General features: G+C 40.4%; 1 protein-coding gene across 7 annotated transcripts in view; it reads right to left on the bottom strand.

Annotated features, from left to right (window-relative positions):
- sh3pxd2aa (SH3 and PX domains 2Aa) overlaps nucleotides 1-21742 on the bottom strand; it is a 127125-nt gene that overhangs the window by 63335 nt on the left and 42048 nt on the right. For 5 of the 7 annotated variants that reach the window (XM_042484764.1, XM_042484765.1, XM_042484766.1 and 2 more), the window contains exons 4-5: nucleotides 18503-18579; nucleotides 16728-16819 (exon numbers count right to left, since the gene is read on the bottom strand). In XM_042484764.1, the coding sequence (XP_042340698.1) occupies nucleotides 16728-16819; nucleotides 18503-18579 (169 nt within the window). The remainder of the gene's footprint in view (nucleotides 1-16727; nucleotides 16820-18502; nucleotides 18580-21742) is intronic. The other 2 variants (XM_042484769.1, XM_042484770.1) reach the window with 1 other exon arrangement.

Below are 21742 nucleotides of genomic sequence, written 5' to 3'. Positions count from 1 at the left end.
GGGCCAATGAATGAGTTTTGTTTGATGGAGAACAGCAGCAGCATGAAAAGTACTTTGCTATAGCAAACTCCCAGGGAGCCTGTTAAGCTATTCCTGCTGTGCATGGTTTGAAAGGCAAATACGACCTCGAAGCTCTATAAACAAGTCCCAATCAGGAGAAACGCAGAGGTGTAAGCAGTTTCTGGTCCAACTGTAGATGTCTATACAAATCGCTCAGCTTCCAAGTAAACTGAAGCTGCCCCATATCTGAATCTCCTGGGGTTAATCTTGCTTAATAAATGATCAGATGCAGTTGCAGAAGACACAGCTGTTGAAGCCCTTTGTTAATCCTGACGCTGCTGATTGGATCAATAGCCTGTGCTTCAACTGTTGCTACAGAAAGCAGGTCAAAGTAAAGGTTATCTTGTATCATGTGTAGCATTAAACATTCACAGAGGGATTTAGAACAACATGCCTGCATGACATCTACGCATTATCCCACTGAAACATCTCAGGAGGCAAACATTAGTCAACACAAACACATTAACCATGCTAGCAGCAACTAGTAACAGAAGTGGCTAATTAGCACCAACAATGACCTAGTTTCGACAAAGTGGAGGCATTATTTCCGCAACAAAGAAAAAATAAAGATGTTTATCTTGTTAGCTAAGCAACTAACATTTAACGTTACATTAGGACATGCCAGTGGGAGCGCAGCTGGCTATTTTGGGCTTTATTTTTAGAGGTATCGGTTTGGAGGCATCTGCAAAGCATTAGGGTACAAAGGAGGGGCAGGGGCAGCAAAATGTAGAGAGAGGGTGGGAGGATGAGGAGGGAAAGCAGAAACACAGGGTCCAGGCTCTATCCTGTGACCCGGGTCCCTGAGGCTGAAATCAAACGCTTCCCTCGAGGGCTGAACAACCAGCTCCGGCTGCCAGCTCTTTTTCCTACGTCGGCTGGAGGTACGGAGAGGAGGAAGCGAGGGGTGAAAGGCGACGTGAGGAATACATACTGCGGTGGTAGAGAAAAGGGTGTTTTATGTGGTTAGGTGGAATCTCAAGGCCATTTTTTGTAGCCAGTAGAGAAAAGCTACACTGATTCTGGTGACAGTTTGTTTTTGCAGAGAAGTTACCAAGAATTTACAGTTTTAAGTATGCTTCCAGTATGAGGAGCATACAAAATTTCACAGTCCTGAAGTTATTTGCTGCTGTAGAAGTGAGAAATGATCATGCACATATCAACACAATCCAATTATGTTGAACTGCTATGAGCCAGAGAATCTGCAATGACATGACTAATGTTCACACACCTGATTTCCCATTTCAGAATTGAAGTTAAAAAATGATGGCATCAGAATATTAAATGCGCAGTTTTAATGTTAACTTATCATGCACAAATGTGAAATTAAGAACTGATGTTATTTTGACAGCTGCGATGTTTTAGTGACACTGAGTATAAAACAGAGATGGGCATTTTAGGAATTTCCATATTCAAGCAGCTTACATGCATTTAGGTATATAGAGTACTCAAGTACTCGCAAAAAAACCCCCAGAAACTTAATTTTATAGATATGTACATTGGCCAGCAACAGAAAACAAGTACATCTTGAAATGTATTTATTAAAAAGCCAGGCTCCAATAGGCCTATTAAACCATAAATTCAAAGCTAACATGAGAAAAATCAATACTAACTGACCAAATGGCAGCTGTATTAATGTGTGTATAAATCTCTCAGGCATAGTAAAGAAAGGTATGTATATCCTGAACAAAAACATCAACAGATGGGCCAGTTGCAAACATGGGACACACACATACACACATTTCGTCACACTTTTCATCACATACTGACATTTCGTCACAGTGTATTCACTGACTACGGCTCCATGAAGCAGGAGCGCCTTCATGCACGTCTTATCAGTTCCAGAGCTTCAACCTCTAGACATTGATTGTCAAGCAAAAACAGATGTGAGAGAGTATGGGAGGTGGGCCATGTGGTCTAAGGGTCAGGCAGGTCAGCTCTGTGGTCAGCTGACTACAGAGGTCTTAGTCAAGGGATTTTCAGCTGTTTGCTCATGAATAAGCATGTGTACAGCAAACTTAGAAATCTGTATTTTTCTGGCGGCTCTCTTGCCTTCTGTTTATCATGACATCACCTCTTTCTTGACTTTTCTCCACAGCACATAGTAGTGCATCTGAACTAGGATTATGTTGATGTTTAATCCTTTGATACCGGAGCAAATTGGCTTGATTTCTTTCAAAAAAATGGGAAAAGGGCGACAAACAACTTAACTAGAAACGGCCTAAAATAGCAAGACTCAAGTAAAAAGTTACAAGAAAATTACCTGAAAAAATGCCAAGAAAAAAGTAACGTAAAATGAAAAACTAACAAAGAAAGGGAAATAAACAAACATGAAAATGACCTCATAAAAAATGTCCCTTTTTTCAGGAATTACTTTTACAAATACATAATCAAGAAAAGTATGAATGTAGTTTTCTGGACATTTTTCCCAACATTCATTTTTATTTATTCATTTATTTTAATATATAATAATTTCCCCAGCTAATTTTTCAGATAGGAGTTTGCATGTTCTCCCTGTGTCAGTGTGGGTTCTCTTTGGGTTCTCTGGCTCCCACAGTCCAAAGACATGCATGTCAGGTTCATTGGTGACTCTAAATTGCCGTAGGTGTGTATGAGAGCGTGAATGGTTGTCTGTCTCTATGAGTCAGCAATATGATAGTCTGGCGACCTGTGTTGGGTGTACCCCACCTTTCAATCAATGACAGCTGGGACAGGCTCCGGCCCCCCCCCCCCCCCACCCTCATGAGGACAAGCGGTTACAATGAATGAATGAATGAATAATTTTTAGATAATTTCCTTGTCACACTGAGTACTTTTTTGCATTTCCTGTGTTTTTGAAAGACATCAAACCAATTTTCTCAGGTTTAAGAAATGTAAATGCTAGTGAAAGGCGTCTGAATGAAGCACGTGAAAATGTATGTCAATCCAAGCGTTAAAGGGTTAAGAGCGAATGAAATGAGGTGGTCAAATGTGTTAAGCCTCTTAAAGAAAATGACTAGCTCTGGTTTAAATATCACTAGCATGGTTCAGTTTTTATCCTCCAAAAGAAAAATAAACACTTGAGTTTGCCATTTGTTTTAACAAATACTGTATGACTTAATCCTTCTTGCATAATAAAACTGAATCAATCTGATTGGAAAGGTGAGAAAACTCAATGTTTGCTTTTGGTGCAAAAAGAAAACCTTCAGTGGAAAAAAGAAAAAAAGAATATTTAACAGCACATTATGTCAAGTATGCAGTTTTATCTCCCAATCGCTGCGGGCCGGTCAGCTTTTGGTTCCATACAGTGTTGCGTGCTTGGACCACATTACACTCCCTTGCAAGTGTCGTAGTGTTGTTTTGATTAGATTTGTTTGTGGACAGAATTGAACTCGAACTTCATTTTTTAAATAAACTTTCAGTTGCTTCAAATTGTAAAACAGACTTAAAAAGTGTTCTATGAAGGAAATGGATTTATTCATTAAGCGTATATGAGTGGGTTGGCAGATAAAGGGCTAATCAATGTGTTTACAAGCATTAGCATGTGGCTGCAAGTTAATGGCTCCTAATGGCCCCCTGCTAGGCTACCCTGCAAGACCAGTAAATAAACACTTCCCGAGATTATCGCCTTATCCTGTCTCTCTCTCTCTCTCTCTCTCCCTTCCTTGCCTTGTCCCTGAACGACACACCCCAGTTCATCCCTCAGCGTCACCAAATCCGGACTTCAGCCCTAACCCTCCCACCTACTAAGTCCCTCAAGGGCCCCAAATTACCCTCAGCCGTCCCCTGTCTTTTAGCCCTTATGGCCATGACAAGGCTAAAGCTCAGTGTGGGCATTAGCACTCCAGATGGGGTTCAAGGAATCAATTAACCTCAACACTCCCCTGTACACACCGTGCAGACACACTCATTGTACACACACATACAGGTTGCAGATTTACAAAAGAAAAGGCAGCTGAGGAATGTTTAAGCAAATAAATACACACAGGTTTTCTACCCTTGTGAGAAGTGTCAAGGCCCTGAAATACCTGGCTGACAGAAAAGTGCACAGTTAACAGTTTATTACTACATTTGGTATCTGTATGTGCAGTCGCTACGTACTATCCAGCCTACAATTGGACACACGTGATACATTTTGGTCCGTACATGGACAATCTGCATAGACCAATGCATAAACGAAAAAAATAAATAAATAAATTTACGTCTCGTGGACAGTTGGGGCTTTGTTTGTTTAATTTAATCTTATTTTACTACATTTTTAAATATCCTGACTTTATCCTGCCCAAATGACTGTGTTTATTGCAATTATTTTATTAATAAGAGAAAACAGAGCCCATATCAGCACTGTGTGCAGTACAAACAACTTATATTATATAACGCAACTTGCCACATGTCTGCAATATGTAAATCATGAACAAAGTTAACATAAATCTAAACAAAAATGGGCACTTTAAACAGAATTTCGATGGTACCATCGGCTTTATATAAAGATGGATGAAAGGACTGCTTCACGTTAGCGGGTGGGACATGGGCAAAATAAAATGTCCAAGTACACGCCAAAGAAGTTTTTCTCAAAGATGTTTTCTATCATTTAAAGTAGTTCTTATCACCTTGATGTTTGTCCCAGTTTCATTTATATGCTAAGTTTGGTTTTAATTAGTTATTCACTGTTATAAAAAGGGGATTTTATGCACATGATTGACAGCTGTGTGTGCCAATCAGTGTGCTCGTGTTGAATGGCGCAGCTCACAGTTGGGTGGACGGGTGTATAAGTGGGAACTCCACCACTGCAGAGATTGCCAGTGCCCAGACTCTGGCTACAAATGACATCATCAGCGCAAGATGGCAGCAGCCGTATCTGGGATATATTTGGCTGAACTTATGCATAGCAGGGTTAAGTGGCATTGCAACGTTTATGATTTGTAGTTTTACTATTTTCACAATGCTTATCGTACATTCTTAAAGGGATACTTCACTGATTTTCAGCTTTGTATCATAACAATGTGAGTAGTGTGTGTAAATTAACTATGTTGACCTTCCCTCCACCTTACCAGCGTCTAGACGTTCCTGCTCATTCGCCAGTGAAATTCTGCCAGATGATGCAAATTGTCTCATCGCTGGCTCCTGGACTGTTACTCAAACTATAGATTTTACTTCCCTGTTTTTGTATGCCTGGTGCTAGTCTCGTGTAGCCAGACCATTTGCCACAGTGCTGTGCCTAGTCCGCTAACAGTTAACAGCAGACCGCCATGTTGTATCGGACTAGCCGAAACCAATAACCATTATGTCACCCATAAGCAGGAGTGGTTATTGGTCCGGTGCGGCAAAGTGCATTCTGGTAGTTGAATGTTTTCTACCTCTCGAGTAAAGGCGAATGGCACAGCCCCTTTTTCTCTGTTTTCTCAATGAAATACTTGCAATTCAAACAGAACCTAGCACCCATGCCCAGACTGTCATCACAAGGTGATAACAGTAAAGTTGCAAATAGAGTGATGTGTAAACACATGTATATAAGCCTTAATCTAGATCCTGGTTGGTGATGGTTTTCAAAGGTTAATGCAAGACTGTATAACATTAGCTGAGCATGGCTAAAGCCAAGAATTATAGCAAAACTGACAGTACACTGCAACATCCATCTAAAGTTTAAAACATTAAGGAACTAAGCTCTAATAAGACTTCACCCCGTCACCAGGAACAAACCTGCTTTTTAGGCAATCCCCTTAAAGAGCCCAAAAGCTGACCAATCACATGAGTTCATGACTTATCCCACTAATAATCTGATAATCTTGCAGCATCTCTCTCCTCGAGGCACAAGCCAAGGTCGATCCCTATTGTTATTCATGGGGAGGGTTGTGAGGGGGCATGATGAATGATGATAACATCACCCGTGTCTCGCACCACGGTAGCCTATGGGGGCAGTGGCCAATATTTTCATCATGGCTGAAATGTGGTATGCGCATATTAATAGAGAAATTTGTCACTGTTATGGTCTGCAGAGGACAGATAATGCCATTTAGGCTGATAGTTATATGATTGCTAAACCACGGCCCAGACAGATAAAACAAATCACAGCTCACGTCCCATGCAAATCGACTCGATAAAAATGCAAGATGCTGGGCAAAAAAAAAAAAAAATAGCTCAGTAAGAGAGGGAAAAAGTCTCACAAAAGGGAAAGGGGAGATAAATTCCATCCAGTGGAAATAGATCTCACACAGGAAGAGCAGGGTGCCAAAATGGACATAAATACAGAAAGAAAGACAGAAAAAGACTCCAAGAAATGCTTGAGAAGCTGGTCAGACAGGGGATACATTTATAGAGGAGGGGAAGCCCTGGGGAGGGTTGTAAGTGGACAACAGATTAGACCAGTGGCTGAACTGGATACAGCAGCTGAGGGGTGCAGAGGACTCTATTTGCAGCTGTTTGTATTGTGAAGTATGCCACCATGTGGAGAGTTACCAAAGAGTAGAATAATGTAGCTTGATGGAAAGATGCGATTTCATACTTTTCTGACAGTAGTTTGATGGTGCCACTTCACCACCTACGCACTGCCAAGGTGCCCTTGAGAAAGGCACCGAACCCCTGGTGCAGTAAAGAAAAGATGCAGCACTCTGTCACCCCATACACTAAAACATAGGTATTACTCATAGTCATGCACAAGGCACCCTTTAGCATTGCTATTCTGACATACAGCTGAAAAACGTTGTACAAGTGGTTAATGTGGTGAAACAGTTACAGGTTTTGGCAATAAAACTAAGATCATGTTTTCAGGTTAAAATAAGAATGTCATGCCAAATACGGCACCTGACTGACCTCAGTGCCTGTTGACCGTGTGTATGCATACATACATATCTTTAAATTTAAAAAACATTTGGTTTCACATTAGACTTTGGTACGTAAGTGGTCTAATTTTATCTTAAAACAACACACTTTTGGATCCAAATGAGACAAAAACTGCAGTCTCCTACATGAAAATCCGGCTTTGTTTGATGTATCTACCTCCACACCCTTCCAACCCATGTGGACATTCTTGCTCTTTATACTATTTAAGCTTACAAATATTGTCGCAGAAGGTTTGACATTGGAGTTAGCGGAAAGCCTGGCATGTCTCATAAAGTTGTTAATGGACGTCTTTGGCATCAATATCACAGGCCAAGGGGTGTCACAAAGTGGTGGTATTTGCCGCCCTGGAAATGAAAATGTGCTCTCTATTTATACTAATAATTTCGATATTCGTTTAATGTGTTTAATGTGTTCTTAACTAGTGAATATCTTAAAGACAAGACTTAAACAATAAGAGCGATTTCCACTTGACAGACTTTTCATTTAAATAATTTCAAGAGACCTAACAAGATAAAACTACATGTATAAGCATTTACAAAGAAAAAAAACAGAAAAATAAACACAGCAGAATATTTTCTCAAACTCTACTCTAACAATCATCTCATGACTCCTTGTGGGGGCCATAACCCACAGGCTGGGAACCACTGAACGAGAGGGTGCCACACAAAAAAGAATCAGCTACAGTAGGCAGTTCCCATGTGTGTGAAAATGCCTAAAAATATCTCCAACTGTGCAAATGTGTGTACACAATGTCCGAGTTTTGACACATAAAAATGTCATGGAGCTGTTATGAGGAAGTCGGCTCTTTGATTTCAGGCTTTTGTACCGCAGGAGAGAAATATCCATGTTTTTGTAGTTCTTTCTACTGCAGGACATCAGAAAGCAAACAAAAAACCCAGAGATCCTGCTGAAGGGTCCACTCAAAATACATTAAACATCAAGGGCACTCGGCTTCAAACAGCAGCAACTGATTGCACAAGAGTGACATCAGATTGGGGTCTCACTTCCCTCTGAGCTGCAGTTCTTTGCTCCGCAGACAGGGGTCGGTGCACCTCAAACGCAAGCAGACGGGAGAGGAAACTGTGGCTGATGGTAGGATCTGCTAGAGGTCTGTGTGCTTTCTGAGCTTTGATTGATGGGATTGATTCCTGTGCTGCATTGTGAGGCACGTGGCTCCTTTTTCTAATCAGATCATAGTCTGAAAATTCAATCTTAGAAGGTAGAGTAGGAGAGGCGCTGGGTATTGTCAAGGCATGACTCATTTAATGAGATTTTATGGAGACGGTATAAAAAATAAGATGTCACAGTTTGATCCGGTCATAAAAAAAAAATGGCGTTAAGGTCAATTCACCTTCTACCCTTTAACCAAAATGTCAATAAATTGCATCCACTGTCTCATGTATATAGTCATGTGCTCCCCTGTTTCTGACCTCCTCATCACCCTTGGGATCTCCCACATTCACTTCATCTCCTCTTTTTCCAGGAAGTGATAAAGTGGACACATTTCATCACCCTGGTAGCTACAGCTGTCCTGGCCCACTCTATTCATCACACTCATGTACAGTCAGGCCCTCCAAGAGCTATTACTGTAGCAAGCCGAACCCCACCTTGACAACACCCTGTGAGTAAGTGTGTGAGGACGCACAAGTGAGTCAGACACCGCATCGGGTGGGTGGGTTGGTTTGTGGGTGAATGGGTGCATCCATGTAAGATGATGGCGAGGGAAAAAATAGAACGAAGACAGTAGAGCACAGACGGCAGGTGCTCTGAAATAACCTGATAACAACAAAGCTGCTGTATACAACAAGCACAACCAAATTAGTCCTGGAATAAACAGTCAGCTCTCCGCTGTGTCTCCTGAATGCAAACATTTTGAGATATAATTGCCTGAAGTGTACAACTGCTCCATTTCAGACGGATCAATAAATGCGTACACATGAAAGCGCATACATGTACACACAAAACCTCCCACAGGCCACACGCTCGGCTGACCACTCCTCTCCACTCTGACACACTTAAAGCGTTTAACCCGATCGACGCCGGCACTGTGCACCGCTAGTGTTGTGCTGTGCCGTCTCCAGTGAGTGCTATTGATCCTAATAGTGTGGGAGAATGGAGCAGCTTATCCATTAAGGCTGAGTGAGTCTGTCGCCTGTCTCCTGCTCGCAGCAGACAGAGTGGAACGGACAGATGACTGGGAGGAGAAAGACAGAGGTGGGAGACTGGGAGGAAGGGGAGAGATGCTTCATAACTCCTGGACAGTGAAGAGGATCAGCACAAGATGGGAGAAGAAGGGATAGAAGTGAGGAAAGAGAAAGTAGAAAAATTGCAGCAGGAGAGGAAGTAAGTTTATTTATATTGCATCTTTCAAGTGCAGAACATCACAAAGTGCTTTCCAATAAGGCAACAGACATAAAATGCAGCCTTAAGAAGAATAAAAACAACATAAAATAGAAACATAAAATATAAATAACACATGGGGCTAATCAGGTGGATCTTGAGCAGCCTTTTAAAGGCGTCCACAGATCTTAGAGTTCCAAACTTTAACAGCCATAAACTCAAAAGCAAAGTCTCCTTCGGTTTTTAAGGGCTGGCCACACAAGGATTGATACCTCTACCAATGTGCGCATCCACACTGATGAACATTAATATTCTGTAAAAAGTGGCACAAATCACGCACTGCGCACTCCAACTGTGTCTGCAGCTTAATAATAACAAAACACTTCCCAATGATTCAGAGGGGAGCCCAATTGCCTTTCTTCTTGATAGCACCCTTACAAAGACTGTTTGTTTGATGAAGTGGGTGTATTTTTTTTTCACCTAAATGAATTAAGCTTAATCTGTAGGGTCCTTTCAGATCCATTTTTTTAGAGTTTATGTATGTAAACAGACAATTTCACTTAGTTTTGAGGTTCAGATAAGTTGTACTGCTTAATATCATCTGCACAGACGTGATAGGAGATACCTTTAAAGTGGCCTGTTATCTGCTCAAGGGGACGCATATACAAGGTGAATAGGATGAGTCCCAGGACAGAACCTTGGGGTACACCACAATAGCAGCAACTGAGAAACTACTAGTAGCTCACCTGGTAGAGCGGGCGCCCCATGTACAAAGCCTTTGTCCTTGCCACAGCGGTTGGATTCCAACCTCTGCTGTTTGCTACATGTCATCCCCTCTCTCTCCCCTTTTCACCCTATCTGTCCTATTAAATAAAGGGGAAAACCCCCTCAAAAAATATTTTTTTTAATTGGGGTACCGTGTGTACGGTGTTAAAAACTCCACAGAGATCTAACAACAACATATCATTTTAGACTGTGAGAAAAGCTGTTTTTTCTTCTTTTTTTTTTAGTATACCTGACAGGAACAGCCCCTTACCCTGCTTACACAAAAAAGAATAAAGGTTTCAGGTTCAATTCTTTGAAAAATTATAATATAACCTGAACCCTAATCAGAGCTTAGAATTGATCAGTGTTAAATAATTGTTATTTAGGACGATCCTATGATGCATTAAGTTTGTTGCATGTTAGAAGTCAGCATCAGATCATTTGGATATAATAGACAAGCTGAAAAGATGCACACTCACACAGCCATGATGGAGTACTATTACTCTACAGCATCCTCCTTGTGGTTTCACATCCCTTTGCTTCCTCTACAACTCTCAGGCCACATTGGTACTTGAACATAAACATAAAAAAACAAACAAACAAACAAACAAACAAACACACACACACACATACACACACACACACACACACACACACACACTACTAACACACAATCACCACTTTAAATGAATGGCCAGTCTCATTCCTGAGCACACTCCCCCATGATTCATTTTCATTTAGCAGTTGCATTATGGGTAGGGAATAAAAGGAACTCATCAAATTTAGCCCTGACACAAGTCAAGTCCTGTGGGCCATGACGTCTTACTAACCATTAACTGAGCAGTCTTTTCTTTTTTTTTCCAAACAGAGAGCGGGAAATTCACCCTTCTGTGCATTTTCTTCTTTTAGTGAGGCGAAGTGAGACTCTGCAGGGATACAGAGAAGCCAGAAGAGGTTCTGGCTCAATTTGATCTGAAGCTGACTGGAGTACAGGGCTTCCTCAGGCAGAGGTCACCAGCAGCAACTGAGAAAAGTCCTATCAGTGAGGAAGGAGGAGTACCATAGGTACCCACCTACTGACTTAGTCTGCTGATTAGGATACTCTGGTCTACAGTATCAAACACTGCAGTAAGATTCAACAGCCGCAAACCAGAGTGTTCACCTGATTCACCTGCATCAAGATACCACTTACAGGTACGCAGGAATTATAAATTGCTTTTAAAAACACGCTCTCTAAAGAAAGTGTAAGCAAACCTAAGATACACTCTCGTCTTGGAATGAGCTTTGTTTGCTTGGTATTTCACCTTGCTGTATTTGATTTTTTTTTCAGCAATGTGTCTCTTGTTTTGTATTTTTATAACTTCCTCTTAGATGTGCACTTACAGTCTGACAGTCCACACCAAACAGCAACCTCTGAGGCTGAAAAATTAAGCCAATGCAGGAGTGCCAAAAACTGCAGTTCATCAACTGGCCACTTGAGGCTGGCTCCAAAACAGAGCTAATCCCCATAGACCCCCATGTTAAAATGCCAAACTTTGCACCAGAATAAACATGCTTACAGCCTGGTACAGAAAAAAGTTTTGCCAATAGTGTCCTCAGCTTAAGTCAAATCCTCCTCTCGCTCCTTCACACCTCTAACCTCTCGTCCAAATATGGTCACTAATGGCTAAAAAAAAAAAAAACAAGGTAGCAGCCGAAATGCCGAATTCGATGCAGCCCACAAACACATCGGTGATTTCTCAGTCGCTACGCCCGTTATTTATACAGTCTATGTGCCGAGGAACATCCTGGACACCAATAACTTAGAAAAAAGGAGAAAAATACAGGCAGAGGGCAGAGACTTTGCAGATAAATTCACCACCACACACGTAGTGGATCATAAGTACAGAAGCTCTGAGAGGCAAGGTAAAAAAAAAAAAAATACATGTTGTGGACAATGTTGGTCAAAACCTAAGTTTATCTCACAAGTAAGTGATATTATCTTCTAAGTACTAGCTATTATCTTGTGGTGCAAGATAGGTCAACTTTAATTATGGTGTTTTGAGACTGAGAAAGTCATGCAGAATGAAATGCTTAATGTGGGGAAAAAACGGAATTGAATGTTCAGCCAATTGCAGCATAAACAAAGGGTTTTACCTTGTCAGTTAACTAACTATAAATGTCTGCTATAAAATGTGAGGGAACTGTGCAGTGGTGATGACAGGATCCTACTTCACATGCACAAGAACTGCCCGCCAGCATTTACGGTACCAAATGCACAAATAAGCAGTCCAATCTGCAAGTGAGGGAGGGAACAAAAAAAAGAGAGTGTTATGGATACAACATCGCCGTAACAACACCTTCTGTGCATGAAATAAACGTATATTTTGGCCAATATTGTCCATAAAAAAAAAATATTAATTAATTATTAAAAAAATAGCACTGCCACTCTTCCAGGCTTCTGTTAGTAAGTGATAACTGAGTGAGATTACTTTTTTATGTGTTTATACATTGATTTTAGGAGAATCCTGCATGCTATACATGAGACTGTGAGAAGAGTCCCCCAAACTCCATTAATTTCTTGAATAACCAGTCAAACTACACAGTCAACAAGATGAGAATACTTCCCCGCTGCTGGACTTTTTACAGCAAACGTTCTTGTTTTGCTTTCCAGAGCTGCGGTTCAAAGTGGATGAGAGTTTGATGTCATTGAACTGCTTCCTAATTAGCACTTGCTACCAAACTCTGTTGACATGTCAGAACGGTGCACCATTATGAAGCATGAGAGGAAAGCAGGAAAGAAGATAAGTATCTGTATCTGTCTTTCACCTGTTTAGTTTCAGCTTGTGATTGTCTGATAATCACCTAAACACCTCCAATTCAGACACAGCTTATTTGGTCTCTTTAAGGCTGTGTTGATTGTCTCATGCTGCTGTGAAAATTCATATCAATGTGTTGATTGCCAGAGCTGTTACTATTTCAACCCATTGTTACCCAACTTTATAGCAGTATTTCTAATTGGAGTGGTGGTGTTCAGATCATTTACATAAGAAATGCAGCAGTGCCATGATGTCCCTAAGTGTGTAAGTATTATCAGAAAACTGAATTTAAGTACCAAAATAAATTCGGCAGAATGGCACTGTTCAGATTGTTCCCTTATTACTTTCCTGTATTAATATTATTGATTCATTAATATGTAAACAGAATCTTGATATTGATACTGCTTGTCAAGTTGGGGGTCATTTTGACTATTTCAACATTTGGCCATTTTTGTCAATAGTTTTAAAATGAACCAGAATCACCATTCCTGGCTTTGTAAGTATTTTTCCCTTTCTTTTGTGTCCAAAGTTATTTTAAATATGTATATATTTTATATTTTGTGTTTTAGTTGTAGTGTTACAATGAAGGATCTTCCTCTGAAACATGGCCAAGGTCTTAAATAATGACGTTAACTTATGTAGAAATGTAATCCATATGAGTACAAAACCTCGAGCCTCTTCTTGTTCTGAGCAACTGTTTTTCTACTCTGGCTACAGTATGATGTCGTCATGTAGTGGATTTCTTCATATGGTCAACTGCTCCAGGGACACTTCTGCTAATGTTTATATTACATTGCTTACACTGCTAAATGAAGCTACATGCTGTTGTCAGGGAAACATGTAGATTTGGTTGCCAATGTGGTTAATTTCTCACCTATTTTTCAGATCATATTCCTCCGAGAACATGTTAAGCTTGGTTTAGAAGATTAATTTCTGATTTTTCACAATAAATAGTGCCACTGTTGTCCAATATACCCATTCTCTTGCTGTAATAATGGTGCAAAGATATGGAACACCTTAAAATGTTGACCTATCAGAGCACACTGGGCTTTTAAAGGAGGGGGGCATTATAGAGACAGACGGTGGGTCCTCTTAGGTCTTCTTTAAAGCCACCTCCAGTCAGATTCTGCTGACGCTACAACTACAGACACATCTCAAAGCTGTGTTTAATTTCTAAAATTTTAGAACAATTTTAGTGCAATTAACTTTTGTTATTTGCAGAGAAATGCACTTGTTTGGTAAGTTCAACAGTGACGTCATGTTGCTGTCCAATCATGACAGAAGTTGCAGTTTGGATTTCTGCTTTAATAAAGCACTGATCATTAAAAGGAGTGGGTTTGGATCTCTGGTAAAGCACTTTCCTCCTATTTATGTAGTCACAATGTGTGAGCGTGCTCTTTTGACCTGTGGAGTTCCTCAAGGGTCAGCCCTTGGACCTCTCTGTTTTTTCCCTCTAAATATTTTCTTTAGGGCACATAATCTGTCTTTTATCACTTCTATGATATGTGCTCAGATATAAGAAGAAAAAACAAAGTTCACACATTCAATTATACTCCCATGAATATTTAAAATAATTACCACTGAGGCGATGTCTCAAGCAAAATACTCTTCTGTTTGTCTTTTGTTTTTCTTCTCTTGTCCAGTACCTAGCCTTTTTGTCATCTGGATGTGCATGCTTTTGTGAATTTTTCAAACATCAGCTTGATTCCAGTGGAAGAAAATTAAATATCCAAAGCATGAACACACATTTATGGTTTATCTCGCACAACAAAATGAATGCTATTTCTTTGTGCACCACGGTGGCAATCTGACATATACAGGACACAGAAAATAGAGTGTGAGAAAAAAGAGAGAGAATGAGATGGAGAGAATAAAAGGGTTTAAAGACATAAAGGGCATAAGTCAGATGAGAAACAGGAGTACAGACAGACAGTAAAAGAGAGATGAGAACACAGGTAAGATGGAAAGCTGAATGGACAGCGAGGAAACAAAAGCTGTTGATCAAAGAATGATTGCGTTGGCGGTGGTAACCTTGAGCTGTCGCGTCAATTAAATGTATCTGAATTTATGAGGCCGAGTGAGATACAAAGAATTAGAGGCAGGAGGAAGGACGATAGGGAGAGATACCACATTATGCTGTGCTGAAAAACACTGGCAGGCAGAGGTCACCAAATCCTGCCTGCTTCACTTCTCTCCTCTCATCCAAGAGACAAAGGTGAGGACAAAACTCTAAAGTACAGATTGACGGCAGAGGAGGAAACGCTGAGAAAAGTAATTAAAATACAAAAAAAGGACATAGCCTGGGTCTAACAAGAGTGCTCGGTTGCAGCGCCTCGGGTGCAGCTGTCTCTGTGCATACAGGAACACATTACAAATGAATAGTGCGATACTGGCATTTGAGGTTTGGAGAGGAGAGTGTGTTCTCTAATTAAAAACTACCCAAAGGGGCTATCTCCTGCTATGAAACAAGTCATTCTCCTCCTCCCACTCTCACATCCATCAAATCCTCTCTCTCCGTACCCCCCCACCCCCCAGCCTGGCCTTGTAGGAGGTTTGTAGAACTCGGAAAGAAAGACCTGATATGGGAATAGACTAGAAAGTGGTAACAGACAGAGAACTAATGAGCGTAGCCACTGTACAATCATGCTGTATATTTGACACAATGACATGCAAAAGATGCTGAAATTCATAACATGATAAACAGGTATTTAAGCATGTGTGTTAAGTGTATTAGTATCTGAGCTACTGTGAGTAACTTTATTAATTTCAAAAGGATTATTTAAACAACATCATGTTTACATTTTGTGCCTGTAATAAGTATGAGCAAGTTTATACATTGTACGCATGCGTTTAAATCTGTGTGTGATTTCATATAATGTATGTCTGTATAGACTAATCCAGGTTATGGGAAAAGTAAATAAGCCATCGTTACTGTGGTGGCAACTCAAGCCCAGTCAACAGAGGAAAATGTTGGCACTGTACATTTTTGCAAACCATGAATATGTTACATATGCATGCTTCAAACGTTTCTTATCAACATCTCTGAAGTGACGTAGTAAATGAGCTGACGTTGTCATCAGGAGTTAGAGGTAATGTTGACAGCTGAGTGCGAGACGCCTGCCAGGCTTTGAGACCAACCAACAACAAAACTGGTTGTTTGTTCGCGACATGTCTCTGTTTTTCTAGCGGCTTTTAAGCCCCCAAATATGGGGTTTGGCACCTGTAAGCTGGTGCAATTATGGTTTTTTTTGTAAAGAATTTAAATTCTTAGCCGATTTTGTACAACTTTTGTAAGAAACATATCCAGGAGATCTTGTACAACCTGTGAACAAGCTGAAATACTGTCAGCAAAATGCCATGAATGAAGCTAACTTTACAATAAAAAAAGCTTAGCATATGCATATAAAAAACTCTGTGACCAAATTCAGTCCAATATCTCATTGACAACTAGATGTCTTTTTATCTGCAAATCACCAAAATGAAGATTTTAGATTTTGAATTGAGATTTTATGATGCTCCCTCCGCAATACAATACAGCTATACAATAAAAACAATAAGTTTCATCCACAGACCTCTGCTCTGTGTAGTCATTTTAATTTTAATGAATCTAGCCTAGCCTGTCCACAGTGTCTGCATATGACCTGATCACATAAAATTAGACATTTTTTCTTTTACAATTTTAAGTTCCAGATGTTTATTTCATGATCTGTGTTTAATATGACTAGGATGCAATAAATAATGAATTGTAAGTTTATTTATTTATGTTCATAAGCTCATCACGAGCAGAAAACATCAAAGAGCCTGCTTCTACTTGGTATTAACATGCGTTTTGGTATGTAATGATGCTGTCACTAGAGAGCCTGAGACATAAATCTGGTGATGGATTAGTCTATACACACAGTATGTGTACAGTAACAATGTGTTTGGTGACACGTGTGTGACACTTACTCCACTGGGGGGTTGACGTCCTCGGCTTTAGTCTCAAAGAAGCGCAGCACCTCCTCACTCTGAGAGATCTGAGGGGGGAGTCGCACCAGCGCCTACAGAGAGAGAACAAGGGGTTAAAGAGACTGCAGCTTAATTGCAATTGATTAGTCACGCTCTTTACTTTTTCACTTTCAAGTATCAAGGCAGACATATCTACGGCCGATATCTCCAACACTCAGCAGCTCACACCAAAACAATTGCGACTGATAAATAGCAAGACAGGTAAGAGAAGAAAAGAAGCATTTTTGAGTTTGGGTTGTACAGTCCCTTAACGGTGAAAAACTTTTGGCTTTTTTGGAAAAATAAATGGAGTCCTGGTCTGCAATAGGACTTGATCATGCATCCACCAAAAGGCATTCAACCATCCGTCCTCCACTTTATGCTCATTGACAAAGCCACACTGCAGTCAAAGAGGGGATCATATGTCTGACTTTACATCTATATTTAATGATCCAGCGAGCTCCAACCAAAGTAATAGCTCATGTACAGTACCGGGGTGCTGGACTGTAGAGATATGTGACGACACATGTACAGCATGGACTTTTCATTTGAATCGGCACAGACCGGGGCCACCTTCATATTTCATTCATCGGATCCTATATTATTGAAAGAGCCATGTGGTTGTGATTGAAGTGTCCGTATCTCGCTGTGCACCCACAGCTGACTGGACCCAGCATCCTGCAATCTCCAGAGAGCAGATCCTTTGAGAACACTGGGTAATTACTCTTCCTCTCTGTTGTTTGCCTCATAAACAGGATGTAGGAAGTAAACAGTGCAGCACACTCCAGCATCAGGCAAAAAAAAAAAAAAACAGGCCCACTATGGCAACTGTAAACATTAGAGCCGCTTCAGGTTATTTGGGTAATGAGGAAACCTTTGCCTGTGCTGAGCTAAGGATCAGGTTCATTCAGATGTGTGTAATTGCTTTTGGATTTTAAACTTCTTTGGTCCCAATTACCAAGTTGATACTGTGGGTAACCTTTCCTGATGCAGGCCAGCAATACTGCTTCCTAATTGTGTTTGCAGAGACAATCACAAAATCAGATTTTATGCACCCTCTTCCCTTCTGCTAGTGTGGTTTTGTGCCAAGAGAAGGGAAGGAAGGAAGTGGGGAGGGCAACACCGAGGAAAGAATCTGAAGCGGGTATAAATAAAAAAAACTATTAAGAGAGAGAACAGGAGGTGATAAGGCGAGTCTGCCTTGAACTAAAGAATGACGAAAGGCCGTCGCTTTCAAGGTTTCTTTTTTCCTTTGGGAAGGGGATGTTAATTTGAAGGAGAACTTTCTTTCCTGAGTTTATCAAATGAGGGGATAAGGTCGTTAGCGAGTGTGACTTTGAAATAATGGAAGAGCTCAGAGCCTGTCTCATGGCGTGCAGCGACTGAGAAGTCTGATGTGCAACTAGGTCGCCCCGCTTCTCTGTCTGTGGCACACATGAAAATAAACAACCCTTCAACTGCGGTGGGAAAAGATCATAACATTTCCCCACCAAGCCGAGTCCTTCACAGCCTCAGAATACTCAAGCGTCAGAGCGCATTACAGACTCTTCAAATTTCTCAGAATAGCTTGAATACTCAGCTCTTCACTGCGAGGAAACATTTGCATGACCGCAATTGTGTCTCAGTATGTGAAAGGACGGTATGAGCTGTGATCTTTGACCCCCTCACAGGCTAGGGGACATTCCCCAGAGTCAGATGGGGGGAACTTAAGGATGTTTACAGTGAGGCCTCTTTACCCTGCAGTAGTCGTCGATGAAACGCAGCCGCTTCATGGCCACGTCTCGCACATGACTCCTCCGGAACAGGATTTTGCCTTAAAGGGGAGCAAAAGAAGAAAACAAATTAAATTGCAGTTAGAGGTGAAGTAAAACAGAGAGAAAGTGTGATGACAGATGTAAATGGAGAGGAGGCAGAGAATAGAAATATTTGACAGCTAGACGTTAATAGATACCAAGAAAGCCTGAGAGGTGACATGGATGTGTGGGTTTTTTTTTTTTAAATGTGTGCACAAATTACGCAAACATATTTATTCGTATTTAGATTTGAACAGGTAAAAGGGACTTGGTAGGCTATAATCTGTCAAATATAATCAGTATGAATGAAATCAATTCTGTCTGAGGCAGAAATAGACAAGATAGCAAGATAGGGGCTGCAATAACTTTTTGGCAGGCTGAAAAAGTGCATTTTATGTGTATTGTGGTATTAGTAATTTTACGTGCACATAAAAAAACACACGCACACACACATCTATGTCACCTCCAAGGCTTTGTAGAAAAACCATGATGGGAAGATGTTGATCTTGCAATTCATTTTACCCATCTTTTTGGGTTACTGTGCACTTTATTTATCATTGTGTTCTTGCTGCTAAATTATTCTGTTTGTATGGGATGTTTTTACATTGAAATGTCTGTATTCCAGTGTCCACTGTTGTTTCAGCTCACTGTATTTGCCTCCCCAAATGTTATGTTTGTACATTTTCATGTGTTTTTACTTGCTGTGTATCCAATTGTCCTCCAGGGACAAAACTAAAGTCCAAGATGACACATGTTTATAGCAGCTTTGAGGTGATTTGGTAGTTCTGACTGCTTCATGTAATACCCAAGCTGGGCAGCAGATGTCACTAATGTACACTTTTTATTCTTCATGGCCCAAGCAATCTCAGTCCCTCACTCAAGGCCCCAGCTGCCCCCCTATGGATACCATGACCTCTGCCTGTGACATGGCTTTCAATATAACAAATAGGATTTAGTCATGCATTTTAAGCACTCCTCTCATCCCACCCTGTGGGAACATTAAAGTCACACCACCAAGAATCCCGACCCCCTGCCATCAAAATCTTTGCAATGCATTCTGTTGCAGAAGTATAAAATGATGAGTGTTTCTTGCATAATCAGCTCATCTGTGTATACTATTTAAGGAACTATATATGAAATATGAAAAAAGTTAGTTTTTAGGCACCATCAGGGATTTCTGACATGTAAAAATTTGCAAAGCCTCTGGGAACCCACGGAACAACAAAAACTTTCTTAATATATGTAATTTAATCAAAAATCAAAAATTTCAAGTCAGGTGTCAGTTTATACTTATTTGAAATGCCAAATGAAATCCCTCAATGCTCCTTCAGTACTGTAGATGTAATGTTCCCAGATGTGACAGCGTCATTCTGGCAAGTCTTCAGCTAACGTAACATTACATGTGCAGCACGCAGTGTTTGTGTATGTTACCTGGCTTTTACCATCATTACACAGATCGTCACCAGTGAGTTTGAAAAGCAATAAAATAATAAGAATAAATTAATAATATGACACTGGCATTAGCTAACTCTACAGTGACATAAATTATCACTGGATTCATAGCTTTGGTAAAAAACAGATGCACCTCAGCTCATGGTACATTATGCTAACTGTTTGCTCAAGTAATATCGAAAACACTGATTTTGTGCCTGAGTAGAGGAGCACAATGGCACAAACTCGACAGTTCATAGATTTGGAGCGCTGTTGGAATGAACTGTTCTGTTATCCAGAGCAACGCACTCTGGCCACTCTGTCTGGGGAGAAGGAACAGCAAAGCACCAAACTGAGTGAATGTGTAATGAACTTAACTGTTGGTTAATTCATGGAGAAATGAAACACTCAGTGGCTTTTAGAAACAGTTCTCTCATTTTAGCATAGAGCGTCAGATTGGATTTATGAGCGCACCCAGAGTCAGAGGGCTGGAACAGACAGGGTTGTACCACACCGATTCTTCTTTGCTCCATGGCTGTTGTGGAGACGAGACAGCTGACAAAAGTGGGATCCAAAGAGGCAAAAACTTCATCTGCCACGCCCACACAGTCTAGAGAAATGTTGTTACCCTAAAAATGAGCTGTTTTCTAATATCTGGGAAGATTTATTTTCACTCAAAATTTTTGTTGATACTTAATGTGACACTCAACTTTGATATATGTGCATTCTTACTGTTTCAAGCCAAATTTCCAGAGACTTTAAATGACCATCTAAAATCTGAGCATTTTAAGTGAATATGCTTTCAGTGCATCAGCATCACTGGTCCTAACATTGTTTGCAGCTCACTTTTACTCATGGTGACCAATAATAGAGAGTAACTCAGTACATTCACTTAAGTATTGTATAATTTGCAGGGACGCCGGCATCTTCGCTCGACATTACTGTCCTTCAGAGGCTGTAGTTGGTATTTAAAGCTAGAGTGAAACTAGGACACTTTAGGAATCCATTAGTACCAACCACATCATGCTAGCTTGTCAGGGAGGCTGGTTAAATAACGTTATAAAGTTAGGCTAAATTTTGGTGTGTGAAAGAAAAAACTTGCATTGCCATTTTCACAAGGGTCCCTTGACCTCTCACGTCAAGAGATCTGAATAAAAATGGGTTTTATGGATAGTCAAGAGTCTCACCGTTACAGACATGCCACCTTTATGCTGGCCTCATGTAATTTGTGCAAAAAGATGCAGTTTTTTCCATGCAGAAAAAAATGTGCTTTATTTGCTTATTGTATTTGAATATTTCTGCATACAGGGTCCCTAAACAGTCTTGAAATTGCATAAATTGGGTATTACTGGAAAACTGAGACTCTTGTGGATTCAATGAGCCAAATCATATTCATGTGTGATTATGTTAGCCTCCCTAGTAGCCATGTCATTGTAGTGAGATGGACATCGCTGCATTAAATGACCTACTGTGACCTATAGGATAGGTCACAATAGGATAATCACAGCCTCATGAAACTTTACAGCCACAAACTAGAAACATGCTTACCATCTAACCGCTAAGAAATGTAGAAATCTGAATATGTTAAAGTTCCTGATACCAAATCACAGCATGTTTATTTTAATGGTGTTCTCCAAGGTCTCGTTGTCTTTATGTGGTATTTTGAAGGACTTCTAAAACTATTTTTATTAACTGTCGAGTGCACCAAATCTGTGTTACAAGTGGTATCAACCCAAAAATTGCTACAACTTA

Source organism: Plectropomus leopardus, chromosome 4, assembly GCF_008729295.1.
Source record: "Plectropomus leopardus isolate mb chromosome 4, YSFRI_Pleo_2.0, whole genome shotgun sequence".
Taxonomy (NCBI): domain Eukaryota; kingdom Metazoa; phylum Chordata; class Actinopteri; order Perciformes; family Serranidae; genus Plectropomus; species Plectropomus leopardus.
The sequence above is the reverse complement of the archived record's forward strand: the minus strand, read 5'-3'. Positions and strand labels throughout refer to the sequence as shown.